Below are 14,825 nucleotides of genomic sequence, written 5' to 3'. Positions count from 1 at the left end.
GCGCTCTGGGAAGCAGAGGGAATTCTTCCCCTACACCTACGCCTCAGCAGGGACCTCCGTGACACTGTAAATGTCTCCGTGCATTAGCCTTTCTGGCTGGTTGTGACCTCCTGGAGAGCAGGGATGTGGCTGACCCCACCCCTTGGGTCCCAGTAGCCCAGTACTGGTACCAATCGGAGGCTGGTCTTTGGGTCCCCTGTGGAATGTTGCCAATGGGCAGGTGAGTGACAGGCTGAGGGAGGGCTGGGCCAGGGCCAACACCCTTACCCTCCTCGGGGGGGGGGGGGGGAGAAGTCCCAGGTGAAGACAGGGGCTACCTTTAATGTCATCTCGCCCACGAAGATGGCTGTGAAGATGTAGTTGGACACGGTGAGGAATATGCGTTCCTGAAAGAGCCAGGAGAAACCATGGGCCTGGGGCTCCCAGAACTGCCAGGCCACCTGTGCCTTTGGCCAAGGGGCATCCAGGGGAGGCTGCCATTTCACAGTCCAAGGAGGTGTCCCCCTTCCAGAGACAAACTCCTGGCCACACCTTCCTACACAGTATTGATATCCACCTTGCTGAGCTCTCCTAGCCCCCTTGGCCCTGAACCATGTCCCATAGCAGGCCCCAGTGGCTTGCCCCTCTGCCCATCCCTTGCCCTGCTCGAGGGCCCCAGCCACTCACGGTGCTGCCAGCCTCAATCTGGGGCCGCTCCAGGGCGATGGTGATGCAGTTGAGAAAAATGAAGGCCAGGACGACATAGTCAAAGAGTTTGTGGGCAATGATGGTCTGGCACAGGACGCGGAACCTGAGCACAGTGGGCAAGGGCCATGAGAGTCGGTTTGCCCCTCACCTCAGCCAGAAGGAAGGTAAAGGGCCTAAGCTTAAGGGTGGCCTGGGAAGCTGACCTTTCGTAACAAGTGGCAACTTTACACCTGCTCAGGGTGCCCACCCGAGCTGCCTCCCCGACCACACACCCACGGCAACTCCTACAGCCACAGGCTGAAGGGCACCCCCCTTGCCCTGGCACTCAAGGCTTTCCAAACACTGGCCCAAATCCCTGATCCCTGCCCTCCAGCTGCACAGACACACAGTGCCTGATGCCCTAAGCTTCTGCCCCAGACCTTCCCTCAGGCTGCTCCCTCCACCTGAACCAGCCTCCACCTGTTCACAACCCTTTCCCTGCAGAATACTATAAAGGCCTCCTCCTGCAGGAAGCCTTCTGATGCCCCCTCCAGATGGGAGCACCCCAGGCTCCTTGAGGATCTGTCCAGCCTGGTGCCCAGCACAGGGATGGCTTAGGCAAATATCCCCATTTAAACATTCCCCCTGCCCTGCAGCCTCTCTAGCACAGGGGCAGGAGGGCCCTCTGAGGTACAGGGGCACCACCCCCAATGGCCCTGCCTGGCTCTGTAGTACTCTCTCCCTCCCAGACCCATTCACCCCCCCCCCAGTCTAACCTCACCCCAAGCCTGGTCTCCCCACCTGTTCTCGGGGGAGAAGAGGTAGACAGACCAGTTCTCGCGGACCTCGCACCAGTCAGGCTTGTAGACGTCAATCATCTTGCGCACTCGGAAACACAGAGTCTGGCAAGGAAAGTGGGGGCGCGGGCTGGTCAGCACTGCCCAGAGCTGCCCATCTCTGCCACTCCCTCCCAGTGTGCTGGGGCGTCTGGGTGACCGAACTCTCCCAGGGGGACCAGAACGCTTACCCCACACAGGGGGCAGGAGGGCTTCTCTCCCAGGGGAGGCCCAACTCGGGTACCACCCGAAGCCCAGGACCGGCCACGCCCCTGGGGCTGTCCCGTCAGTCCCGTCGGGCCCCCCCACTCTAGCCCGGCTCCGGGGGCCCCTCCTCCCGTCCAGCGGACCTCCTCCTCGCCCCAGCCTGGCCACTCCGCAGGACAACTCACGTAGTCCACCTCCCCCTCGTCGTCCCCGTCGTCCTGGCGGTCGCCCATCTCGGTGAAGACCTCCTTGGCGATGCTGGGCATCCTGCCATTGCAGTCCTCGTGCCCGGGGACCATGCCCACTGTCCTCCAGGCCGCCCGGGGGTGGGGACCCACCGCGGGCCCCAGCTCAGCCAGGTCCACCGAGTCTCTGGTGTCGAGGGACAGTGTCCGGCGGTGGTGGTGGTGCCGGTGCATCGGGTGGGGACCATGATGTGCGTGGTGGGCGTGCTGGATGTGCAGGGGCACAGCCCGCGGCGGCCCTTCGTCCCCAGCGCCCTCGCAGGCCCTGGCCCCGCCACCGCTGCCACCACCGCGCTCCGCGGAGAGCAGGGACTCGTGCTCTGCACACGGTGGCTTGTGCTTGAGGCTGTTCCAGCTGGAGCGGCGGCTGGCCCAGGCCCCGCTGCGGCCCCACGGCCCATAGTAGGAGCTCCGGGTGCTGGACTGGGAGGAAGCCACACACACCCACACTTGTGACTGAAGACAGCCTCCAGCCCGCTGAGGCCCTAAAAGGGTCCCTGGCCTGGCCAGTGGGTGGCAGAACCACCTAGACTCCAGGGGTCCTCTCCCCACCCAGCCTCTCACTCCATCCACACCCATGGACATGTGAGTGTGTCCATAGTGTGATTTCATCTCCTCCCGCCACCTCGTTTCCTTTGAGGAAGGTACAGCGAGTTAGGGCCACTCTCCTCTTTACAGGTAGGAAACTGAGGCTCAGAGAGGCCTGTAACTTCCTCGTGGTCACATGGCTTGAAAGTGTCAGAGGCCAGATTCAAGCTCCCATCTGCCTGACCTCCCCAAGCCCAGCTCTTTACCCTACACATTGGTGCCAAGATAAAAGCCCCATTCTCCACCAGATCCACTGGCCTCATTCATCATTCATTCATTCATTCATTCATTCATTCATTCATTCATTCCTGAGTGCCTAGTTGCACTCTGGCACTGGGAACCCAGAAATGCAAGGGAGACAATCCCTGCCTGGTTCCAGCTGGACAATCTGGGTACCATCCTGAAGCTGGACTGGCAGGCAGCCAGGGTTCCTCAGCACACACCCAGCAGGAAGTAGCTATCCAGAGCACCCCACAAGGACTCACCAGGGAGCGCTGGTCGTAGCTCACCCTCCCCAGTGACATGACACTGCTCTTGCGGGAGCCCAGGGCCACCAGCATAGGGTCCGGCTGCAGCGACAGGCGGGCAGGTGCCACAGTCCCAGTGGGGCCCAGATGTCCACCCAGGGGAAGACTGAGGTCCAGGTGCCCATTGGGGGTCAGAGGAATTGGGTAGAGCTTGGGATCTGGAGGGGTGAGGTGGAAACAGAGGGAGGGCAGACAGAAAGCCAGAACAAGAGCAAAAGAAGCCGTGAGATAGAGACATGGACGATAACAGAAATGGAGAGTTTTTCTGGGGAGACCTCCTCCACCAGGAAGTCTTCTAGGTTGGACCCCATCACATGTACCTCCCCTCTGCGCTGCCTGCAGGGCTCTCAGCTTAATTTTGGATAAGTGAAACCCTTGCCTTCTGTGTTCAGGGCAACCACCGAGCTTCACCCAGCATGAGAACTTTACTGCCATGCCAGCTGTGGAAAAGCAAGGCAGAGACCATCCAGCCAAGCTACCAAGGGCACAGCTTGGGTTGGGGAGGTTTGCTGTAAGCTGCCCAGTGGTGTCAATCAGGACCAAAACCCAGGCGTCCTGAGGCCCAAGGCTCTTCCCAACAGGCCACACTGTGTGGAGGGGTGAGGGAGGGCTGTGGTAACCTTGTGGCTAGAATTCAGGAGGGTCATGAAGGTCACTGACTTTTTGAGATTTAGCATTTCTTTCCATTATGAATGTAAACAACAAACCACAGAAATTAGCAGTCACAGAGCCTGGGCTTGAGGGAAAACCGGAGGCTGTGCCCTTTGCCCACCTGGATCTCTGGGGAAGGGTGCTGGCCCCCTAGGGGACAAGTGGAGGTCTGTTTACCTCCACCGCTGTCCAGGCCCTCTTGGAGCTTCTCAAACTCCTCCGCGTTGGATAAACTCTGGTCCTCCTCCGAGTAGGAGCGATTGGCGTCACCCTGGGGGACCGTCCCTCACATTGGAACACAAGTCAGCTCAGCCCTTCCCTCCCTCGAGAACTTTTCAATGGGTGTTTTTACCCCCACTAACAAATGCGGAAACTGGGGCTCAGGAAAGGGAAGTGAGAAGCTACTAAGGACCTAGCCCACAAACCCACATCTGCGATGCAAGCTCCCTGAAGCCTCCGAGGAAGGATGGAGGAGGCACAGCCTGGACCCCAGGTCGCAGGGACTGGAGAATCTCAGAGATGGAGAGGCCTAGTCTTCTGCCCTTGGGGGAGACGCAGGGACCCAGATGCTGCCTCTATTTGCATGCCCCCTATGATGGGAAGCTCACTATTTCATTGGCAATCCCCTTCTCTGGAGATTTGCCTGCTAGACGTTTGAATTGAAGCCCTTCCCCATTCAGACACCCTCCCCTCACCCAGTCTCCTACACGCCCCTGGTGACCCCTTCACCAGGGTCAAGTCACCTCCGCCTGGAAGCCTTCCACCAGGATGGCCACCAGCAGGTTGAAGAGCACATAGTTGCCGAAGGTCATGAGGGCAACAAAGTAGAGGGAGGCCCAGGGGGAGGTAGAGGCCATGCCATTGTAGAGGACAACGTTCCAGTCCTCCTGGGTGAGGATCTGCGGGGGGAGGAGCACAGCGCTCAGTACAAGAGTACCCTCAGGCCCCCAGCCAGCCCAGGGGTAGAGGGACCCCTCTGGGTGGTGCAGCTATGGGCCAACAGCAGCCCGTGCACACCTGCCGCATCCTCTCACGGGCGCTCGGGCACAGCCAGGGACCTCGAGCATCATGCCTCTAGCTGGGGGCGTGCCCGCCTGGCAGAGCCTCAGGTTCTCGCTCACACGCTCACACACACACACACACACAGCCTGCTGCCCCAGCTTGCCCATATCCTCAAACCTGTGTCACGCACTCCTGCGCTGACATTCACTCCCCACTGAACAGCACTCCCTCCTAGCTGCTCCCATACCCATCCTCTGTCCTGCTCATGCCACCCACCTGTGCCCCCAGCACAAGCCCACCCTTTCCCCCCTTGCTCCTCTTGCCCCCACCACACTGTGTGTACACACTTATTCAACCATGTCCATGTTACGGGGGAGGAACTATCTCAGGGAGGACTCCTGAAGTGCCTGGAGCCTCAGCTCAGGGCGGGAATGGAGGGGCAGGGATGGGCACCGGGCAGCGGTCCAGCTCCCACAGCCTGCCCGCTGAGCCGGAGTTGAGGGGCCTCCCTGTCAGGCCGCGCTCTTCTCTGGATTCTCCGAGGCTGGGGGCACCAACGAAAAGAGATCCTGGGTGAATCGCCTTCCCCTGACACATGGGGACGTGTGCTTACCTGGAACACCGTGACGATGGCCCACAGCAGGGAGTCGAAGTTCTTTCTGTCGGGGATCGTATCTCCCGAGTCTGTGCGGAGGCTGAATTTGCAGCCAAAGATGTGCATCCCGAGAATGCTGGGGAGGGATGGAGGGAGCTGAGGGCTCACACAGGCCAAGCTCTTGCCCTTTCACTTTGTGTCACTCGGACACAACCCAGTAAGATGGGAGGGGCCACACTGGTCCCATTTTACAGAAGTGAACACTGAAGCTCAAAGGGGAAGTACTCGCCCAGAGCCACCCGGGATTAAGGGACGGTGGCAGGATTCAACACCCAGGTCCAGGGTGTGGCCTCGAGAACTGGTGCTCCCGCTTACAGCCCTGGCAGGTGTGGTCCCCGGTGAGCAAGGCTCACCTGAAGATGAAGATGAACAGCATGAGCAGCATGCAGAAGGTGGCCACGTTGTCCATGGTCTTCATGAGCACCACCAGCTGGCGCCGCAGTGCGGGCATGAAGCGCACCAGCTTCAGCACCCGCAGCAGCCGGAAGGTCCGCAGCACCGACAGCCCGCCATCAGCCTGCCCCACAATCTCCCAGATGCTGCGCAGGGAGGGGGGGCGGGAGGGGAGAGGCAGGTGGGTCAGCGGGAGGCAGGGAGGGGGCAGGGCAGAGGAAGAGATGGGGAGTTCCATTCATTCACTCACTCACTCACCCAACCAATAAGGTTTCACCTGCTGCTGCTCGAGGGCACCCTAAGTTGGGGGCTCTTAACCTGGAGTCCATGGACCCCTCCCCCAGTATGTCTATGGATAGAATTCGGGAGGTCCACGAAGGTCACTGAGCTCTTTTTGAGATTTAACATTCTTTTGATTATGAGAGGGAACAACAAAATATGGGGAATTAGCAGTTTCTATGACCTCGTGGTTAATGGAAATCACTGTTTTTACATCTGCATCGTGGCTGATGCAGACATTTTTGAATACAGTGTATGCTCATCCCTTCTTTGGGATAATGGTAGTCAGACTGGCTGCTAGATCTCGCTATTTAATGCATTAATCCAGAAGCACGTAGGTGGCGAAACCACAAATTTTTAAATATGTTCGTTAACTGTATTTCAGTGTAATTGGGTTTCCTTTGATCTCATGTACTTCATTACAGGCTGGGTCAACCCCCTCTTCCCTCGCTCTGCCCCTGGGCCCACAGCCTGGGATGGGGGGCAGGGGGCACCTGATGATGACAATGATGCTGTCGAAGATGTTGTAGGGGTTGCGCAGGTAGTCGAAGAGCCCAAAGGCGGCCAGCTTCAGGAGCATCTCCAGGGCAAACATGCTGGTGAAGACCACGTTGCAGATCTCCAGGACGTTGGTCAGCTCCTCGGGCTGTGGGGCGTGAGGGGCGGGACAGGAACTCGGTCAGGTAGAAGGCAGCCATGGGTCCCCTATGGGAGTTCATCGGCTCTAGGATCCCCAGGGAGGCGGCAAGGCCTGGCTCTGCCACCCTGGCTGCGTGGCCTGGCAGGTCAGTGTCCTTGCAGGAGCTCCAACTACCCTTTACACCATGGCCTTGAGGACCTTGCAATCCTGCTGCCCCGGGTCCTGAGAGGTCCACTAAGATGGTGGGACCCTCTGGGGCTGACCTTCCACAAATTTGGAAATGGTGCTATTGCTGCACATTGAGGGAGGAATTACAATACCCATTTTACAGATGAGGAAACTGAGGCTCAGAGGCTGGTCTGAAGTCACACGATGCAGAGCAAAAATGGAAGGCAGACCATTTTATCGATGAGACGTGAACGGACTTGCTCAGAGTCGCCCAGCAAGGATGTGGCCACGCCAGGCACTGAGCCAAGTCAGACTCCAAACTGCTCTCCTCTCACACCCCGAGACCCGCCTGAACTCATGCATTCCCTCCTTCACTCACTCACTAGCGCATGTGTTCCCCAGGCCCGGAGCCTCGCCGTGTGCTACCCAGGGTGGCCGGTGTGGACGGGTCAGGACACTGCCTCTGCCCCCAGGAAGCGCGGGCTCTGGTGGCAAAGCCCAACACCCAAGTAAACTAACAAGCCAGTGTGGGTGCTAGAAACGGGAAAGCTGAGGGTGGTTTGGGAAACAGTGATAGTGGAGTAAGGAGTGACTTCCCGGAGGAAGTGACGTCTCTGCAAAGACCTCAAAGCTGGGAGGGGGCGGGTGACAGCGAGAAGAGAAGGTGTGGGGGCCAAAGGAACAACCAGGGTCAAGGCGGGACGTGCAAGAGCTGCCGTCCATCAGCACCACCCACCCCCAGCCCAGCCCCTCTCCCTGGCCACTGGGCACCTAAGGGGCCTGGTTTCAATTCCACTTGGGTTAAAAGGAGAGGAAAAAAGAAAAAAGAAAAAAAAAACAAAGCATCCGCTTCCCGCCTGGTGCCTGGGAAATGTAATAAAGCGGCCAGCTGCTCTCCAGCCCAGAGAAAGGAGAAAGCCTCACTCCCGCCCGTAATTACATTTGACTCACAAAATGGTCCCAAAGAGGGAGGGGGACGCTGAGGGGGGCCCTCACTGGGGGGGGGCTGGGCCCGGCCTTCGGGGCTAAGTCAGAGCCCAGATGCTGTTCGGAGCCACCAATTTCCCCGTCGGCCAGCGACATCCGACATTCGGGAGATGAAAAATGCGGCTGTTGACAGTCCATAATCGCACATCACCCGCTCTGAGCCCCACGCACTGTGCACACGCACACGCGCTCCGCCCGCAACTGATGGCAGAGCCCGCGCTCTCCCGGGAAGGTCACCCTCTCGCTTCCCTCCTTCCTGGCAACAGCTGTTTCTCAGTCAAGTGCACACCTGTTAATCTTTTTCTAATGGACCCTCTATCACTCCTGCAAGCATTTTCCTGGGAAACAGTGAGGGGGAGAGACAGACAGATAGACGAATATAGACACAGTGAGTGAGACCAAGTGTGGTATGTGTAGAGAAACAGGCAGCCATGAGAGAGGTGGGCAGAGAGAGAGACAGACAGACAGACAGACACTTACAGGCATGGGGAGTGAGAGAGTGCAGAGACAAGACAGAAAAACACAGATCAAAATATAATGGACCAAGATCATGATACTGTGGGAATCAGTCAGAGCCAGATAGTGAGAGAGAGCAGGCAGGGCAGACAGGCTGACAGAGGCTGTGGAGAAGTGGCTGGAGATGCAAAGACCACCCAGTGGAAGAGATGCCAAAGGGCAGAAAAACAGGTTAAGCCAGAGGCAACAGAGTAGAGGGCAGGTGAGGGGCTGCAACCTGGAGGTGGGTCCAGAAGCAGAGGGAGAGGGGCAGAGGCAGGGCCAGCTCATCCCTGCCAATGCCAGGCTTGGGACGCACCAGACAGCCCAGTTTCTGGCCATTTCTGCAGGGGTAGATAAGGGACGACCAGCTGGGCAGGAGTCTAAACTACCCCCAGGAACCCTCAAGCCCAGCGCCATCCCCATGGTAAGTTAGTATCAGTTGGTGTTAATATCTCCCATGTGCCAGGTGGTGCTAAGCACTTCCCATGAATTACCTCACCTAAGCCTCAAGCATTACCCTATGGTATCCCCGTTTTACAGACAGGAAACCTGAGGCTCAGAGAGAAGAGTGGCTGCCCAGGGCTACAGCCAGCCAGTGGAAGAATCGGATCTCGAACCCAGGTCTCCTCCCTGCGGCCCACATCCCTCCCCATGGCCCAGGCACCTACACCTGTCCCAGTTTTCTGACTCGCGGGTCCAGCTCAGAGCAAATGTGTCGCTGCCCTGCTTACAAGCCTTCATGGTTCCCACTGCCCTAAGGATAAAGTCAGCCTCAAGGCCCTTCATGGATGGACAGCTCTCCAGCCTCCTGGGCTGTCTGCCCTGCCCTGTGCGCACATCTTCCCGAGGACTCGGGGTCCTTTGGGTGGACGCCTGTGCTCCTGGTCCCTGTTGCTGTCCCTCCCCTGTCTCACTGATGAAATCCTAGTCATCCTTCAAGATCCATCTCCAGTATCACTGACTCCAGGAAGCCTTCCCTGACTGTAGCCCATTTGGTGTCTCTCTCTCCTGAGCCACTGCAGAGCTGGAATGTCAGGCACTAAGTCACCTCAACCTCATCTTCCCAGGGACACCTGAGACCTGTGTCAGCAGTGACTTGGGGGCTGCTGAAGGGAGAACTAAGTCGGCTTTAACCCACCCACTGACCTGGAGGCCTCAAAGGCAGTCCCCTGGGTGCTGGGGCCAGTGGGCATACCCCAGCCTGGGTCACCCCTGCCCCAGGAGGCTCCCTGTGTCCCTGCCTTGCTGCCTATTCAGCCCCACCCTCTGTTTTTTGTTGTCTAACTTGGTGACCATCCTCCAACTCCAGGACAGTCTTGCCCAGCTCAGGAGGGGTCACTGGCTTGGACAGGTGGCCGCTGGGAGAGGGAGAAGTGGAGACATACATTTCTCCCAGGTGCAGTGTCTCCCCATCTTACCTCCTGTCTGCTTTGTGGAACCTCCAATTCAACCTCAGAATCCCAGCTCCAAAAGCTGCTCTCCATGTCACATGGGGCAAGCCATCCGACCTCTCTGAGCCTCAGTTTCCCCATCTGCCCAGTGAGGATAAGACACCCATTCTGCCTACCCCCCAGGGCTGCTGTGAGGATCACTCAGGAAAGAGATGTGACCAAACATGACAGCAGGTTATGATGGAGGATCTGGTGCCCAAGCTGACCCCACCCACCTGCTTGTCACACAGCCTGAGTTATGGACAGTCTGGGCCCACTCTCCTCCCAGGATGGGGGGTAGGTAGACTTTGGCACCATCTGACCACCTCGTGGGTCACGAGCAGGCTCCTACCTGGCTGACGCTCCCTTTAATCTGTTACTCTCCCAGGCCAGTCCCTGAAGGAACAGCATCTGCGGCCATGAGGAACCTGGTGATGCAGTGACCACCTAAAGGCCACTGGTACCTGTGATCTCACCTCTCATTTGAGCACCGTGACCAGAGCAAAGTGGTGGCCCCCATTTTACAGATGGAGTTGGGAAGTAGTGCCCAGGCTCTGCCCCCTTCACCACCTGCCACTGTGTGGTGGCCACACCAAGCTCCCTGCCAGCAGAGTGGGCAGCCGCAGCATTGCGGGGCCCCGGAATGCCTCCCCTCAAAGTCACCCCTCCCCTGCAGGAGCGGGGCTGTGCTCACCTGCTTTCTCTTCCTGCCTCTCCCCTTCTCTCCCTGCCTCCTTGAGGCCCTGGGCCACCTCTCTCTGCAGGCGCCTCTCAGACAGGGCAGCTGAAAATAAACCCGGGTGGATCTTTCCCACTGAGCAATGTCTAGGAGTCAGGGGAGAGGAAGCAAAAATACCAGCAGCCCACAAGCTTGCCCCGCGCAGAGCTCTGCCAAACAATGGCTGTCACTCGGAGCTGCTTTAAAAAGGGCATTTTTAAAATTCTCCCTGCCCCTCACTTTTTCTTTAAGAAAGTTTTTGAGACCCCAGACAGCAGATGGTAAACTCACCCCAAAAGTGGTGGTGTAAGGCTCCAAGAAAAGATTCGAAAATAATTCCTAACTACTGAGCACCTGCTATGTGCCAGATTTCTTAATGCATTTCACCCTCCCAGCCACTCTGTGACGAGGTTGTGAGGATTCAGCATACCACACAGGCTCAGGGCCTGGCACTTGGTAGGTGCTCAGTTAATGGGAGCCAACCCCTATAAGGGAAAGGGCACAAAACTAGGACACCTGCTTCATAAAGAAAACGGGGTGGACCCTATGAAGGGGCAGGAGACTAGCCAGTGAGAACAGCGACTCCCAGCCTGGTGGGGGCCCAAGAGGGTGCCTGCAATGCCAGAAAGAAGACGTTCCACTATATTTGAGGCTAGAAAGCTTGCTTGGGCAGGATATAGCACAAGTGAGGGGGAACAGGCCAGGCAGGAAGACCCTGTGGAGGCTTGGTCAGGGATCATGGCCCAGCCTGAGGTTGGGGCTAATAGGTAGAGTGAGAGACCAGACCCAGAGAACAGACCTGCTGCAGCTGCTGTGTTGTCCTGGAGGGGGCAGCTGAGAAGACAGGACCAGTAGTAGTAGTACACTGGCAAACAGGCCTCTGAAGAATAACCCTGATTGTAGATATGCCAACTTCCGTGGTGTAAATACTTCCAGCATGGCCAATTTCAAGCTACCAACTGTTTTTAACAATGGCCTTGCAAAATTCCTCAGTATTAGAGAACTGCTTTTGCAGCTGGTTCCAACAAGCCACTGGCAGGGACGGTCCCCAGGCTCTGTGACAGATCTCCTTGGTGCTGCCCCACCAGAGACAGCACTCCCACAGCTCCTGTTCCCTGTGGGGCCTTCCCCAGGAACACTGGCCTCCTGCAGGCCTGGGCCAGGCAAAGGCCACAGGCTGGACCGCAGGCGAAGGGTTCCAGGCTGCCTGTCTTACCAGCTTTCCCCTGCAGAAAGCCTTCCCCAGCCCTCCCCAGAGACCTTTTTAATTAAGCCAGAATGGCTGGCAAACTAGCAGCTCTGAACAGAGTGTCACGGCAGCCCCAGGGGCCGCATTTAAGTAAATTGAATGGGGCCCACTCTTGGCGAACTAATGAAGAGGGAAATGAGAGTGTGGCCCACCGCAGGGCACAGCAGGCAGGTGGGGCCTCTGCAGAAAGAGGGCAGCAGGGAAGCAAAGGGAGCATCCAAATCCTAAACGCTGCAGGGCCTGGCCGTGGGACCTTGGGCCAGTGACATCCCTTCCCTGGGCCTATGGTTGCCAGCTGCCGCGTGAAGTGGCCTCCTGGAGCTGGGGTCACCTAATGGGCTGGGGGACACCGGGAGCCAGAAAATGGTGTTTTTCCAAATAGAGCCAGGGCCAGAGTTGTCATCCAGGCTGTCACCTGGGTGTGACCTATAGACTTGGGATATCTAGGCTACCCCCCCAGCCCTCCATCCTGCGTCCCTTCACATAGTCTCCTCGACCCACCATATTCCTGCCACTTCCTGGAAGCCATCCTCTCTTCCATGGGCTACTCCCCCTTGGGGACCCCTTCTCTCAACTCCTCTCACCTCCAAACCCCAGCTTACCCCCAATGGCCTAAGGGGCCTGGAACACATCATTCAACTCAGGCAAAACCTCCTGCACCCCACGCACTGGAGCTGAGGACAGAAGAAACCCAGGGTTGGCCAAGGAGGGAGATGGGTGACAGCCTTTGCAGGGCAACCACAGGGCCACCCTCAGTGCCGTGGGGCTGTGCAGAGGGTGGAGTGAGTGGGGGCATCAGGGACAGGAGGACGCTCCATTAGCTGAAAGTATGTTGTGGGCAGAGCACGAGGAGAAGTGACTGCAGTGGAAAGGTCTGTGTTTTGTGCCAAGGGCAATGGGAGCTGCAGAAGGTTGTGGGCAGAGGAGAGCCTGGCCTCTGGGAACATCACTCCAGCTGCCCTGGGAAGAATGGGCAGGAGGGCTCACGTGGAGAGCTCATGGGGGGATGCGCTGCGGGTGACTTGGGGTCCATGCTGAGCTGCTGAAGGGGAAAGGACCCGGATCTCACTCATTCCTGCCCCAAGTGGGCCAGCCCGAGGACCGCTTTGCTCGTTCACTCAGCCACCCATTCCGCAGGCACCCTGAGCTCCCTCTCCGCTGTGCGTGGCCCTGCGCTGGGCATTAGGCCCCAGTCAGTGGGGGCGGCAGACACGCGCGGGTGTTTGGCGGCCCAGCCCCCCGTGCCCGCCCCCACTGGCCTGCTCGTGGTGCTCAATGCCCATGCTGACAGTGTTGACGAGGATGGCCATCATGATGCCCCGGTTGAAGTACTTGCTGTCCACGATGCCTCGCAGCTTTGCCCGCGTCTCCCTCCACAGGTCCCCGCACAGCCGGGCGGCCCCGTCCGCCTGCTCCTCCTCATCTTTCTCCAGCCCCGAGGAGGCCCCGTCCTCGCTGCTGCGGGCCCCATCCCCGCCGGCCTCACCCTCTCCGCCACCGGAGCCCCCCGAGCCCGAGCCCGAGCCTTCCCGGCCCGAGTCGGTGCTGCCCAGGCCCGAGGGCCGGTGGCCCACTTTGTGCTGGCAGTGGGGGCAGCTGCTGGGGTCGGAGGCCAGCATGGCAGAGATGGGCTGCACCAGTGTGTGGGGTGCTGGGTCCAGTGGGTTGTGTCTCGGGCAGGGCTCTGAAAAGCAAGCAGAGGGCAGGGTGAGCGCCTCAGGTCACACTTGAGGGTCTCCAAGGAGGCAGCACCCGTCTACACCAGGCCCGGCCTAACCCTGGACACAGTGGCCTGTGCACTTCAGGCTCCTGCTGCCCACGGGGTCTGCCTGGAGCACGCCAGCCCCACGCAGAGGTGGAGCGGCCTATGGTTCCTGAGGAAATGGGCTCACCCTCTGGGCTTGGCCAGGAGCGCCCACCATGCGGGGCCGCGGGGTCTCTATGGGGTGATCACACGATGTGTCTAGAACACTGCCTGGACACACGTTAGCTGCCCTCCCTTCATCACTTCCTGGCCTGTGGCCCCCGGCCCAGCCCTGAACAGACACCCCCCAAACCCCAGCTCCTCCCACCACCCTGGCTGCTGACTTCCTGGAGTTTGGGAAATGGCTGGAGAGTTTCTCCAAGAGCCAGGAGGATGTGGAGGGTGGACGCCCTCAGAGGCTCGGTGTTCCTCAGGTCTCCTTCCTGCACATGGGGCTCGTGTCCCAGGGAGGGAAGGAGGCAGGAGCCCCGGGCAGGGAGCGAGCCCTCCCCTGCAGGCCCCAGGCCCTCCCTCCGCACAGGCCGAGAGGCCGGCTGGCCCCAGGAGAAGGAAGCAGGACAGGCCACCAGGGGCCCGGGAGGGGGAGGGGGGAGGGAGGAGCCTCCTGGAGCTCCGTCCCCTTTGCTTTCTGGGGCGCGGAGGGTGGGAGGAGCCCGGGCTAGGCTTACACCGAGTTATGAGATCTGTAAACCATTTCAAAGGGGTGCCGGAGAGGCTGTCTCTGGGTGGTTTGGTTTCTTTTTATGTTTGTATTTTCCTAGAATAAATACGTTTTGCTTGTATAAGCAAAAATAATTATGCTAAAGGGAAAGAAAACATGTAATGCCCGACCTTCAAGTCTGCACTGGCCTCCAAATATCCCCCAGCGCCCAGGACAAGGCCTCTCATCCATTGCCGGGAGCCAAGCAGGTGGTCAGAAGCCCAGGGGTCGGTCCCACCTCAGCTGGGAAACAGGGCAAAGCCCTTCCTCCTCCCCTACACCTCCATCCCCACATGTACTCTGGGCTCCGCTCCCTGACACTTGTGTCCCAGGGAAGTGGGAGGGAACAGAGGCCCAGGGGCAGGGAAAGCCTCTCTCCAGAAGTTCCCCTGGGACTTCCCTCCACGCAAGCTCCCTGGAGTGGGCAGTAGCAGGAGTCCCCTTGCAGTAAGTATGCCCCCCATGTCACCCAAGAATGCCGGGTGCCAGTCTTGCCCAGAACCCACCTAGCTCCCTCATCCGAGTGCTGGGCCAGCCCACGGGCCACCTGGAACCTCCTCCAAGACCACGCCTGGACATGTGGTGCCCAGGCCGGGCAGCTCTCAGCATGAATTCTCCGGC

The 14,825-nt window shown here is 59.0% G+C and overlaps 1 protein-coding gene across 1 annotated transcript in view; it reads right to left on the bottom strand.

The window, feature by feature from the left end:
* The window catches only part of CACNA1I (calcium voltage-gated channel subunit alpha1 I), an 80,422-nt gene that overhangs the window by 14,865 nt on the left and 50,732 nt on the right, over positions 1–14,825 (bottom strand). The window contains exons 9-20 of the mRNA XM_087814005.1: positions 12,995–13,423; positions 12,690–12,694; positions 6,544–6,695; positions 5,731–5,916; positions 5,336–5,453; positions 4,464–4,619; positions 3,898–3,991; positions 3,028–3,227; positions 1,895–2,377; positions 1,468–1,568; positions 667–790; positions 318–386 (exon numbers count right to left, since the gene is read on the bottom strand). Of these exons, the coding sequence (XP_087670131.1) occupies positions 318–386; positions 667–790; positions 1,468–1,568; positions 1,895–2,377; positions 3,028–3,227; positions 3,898–3,991; positions 4,464–4,619; positions 5,336–5,453; positions 5,731–5,916; positions 6,544–6,695; positions 12,690–12,694; positions 12,995–13,423 (2,117 nt within the window). The remainder of the gene's footprint in view (positions 1–317; positions 387–666; positions 791–1,467; positions 1,569–1,894; positions 2,378–3,027; positions 3,228–3,897; positions 3,992–4,463; positions 4,620–5,335; positions 5,454–5,730; positions 5,917–6,543; positions 6,696–12,689; positions 12,695–12,994; positions 13,424–14,825) is intronic.

The sequence above is a fragment of the Miniopterus natalensis genome, chromosome 2, assembly GCF_054644295.1.
Source record: "Miniopterus natalensis isolate mMinNat1 chromosome 2, mMinNat1.hap1, whole genome shotgun sequence".
Taxonomy (NCBI): Eukaryota; Metazoa; Chordata; class Mammalia; order Chiroptera; family Miniopteridae; genus Miniopterus; species Miniopterus natalensis.
Note: the sequence above shows the minus strand (reverse complement) of the source record. Positions and strands in the feature narration are given on the sequence as shown.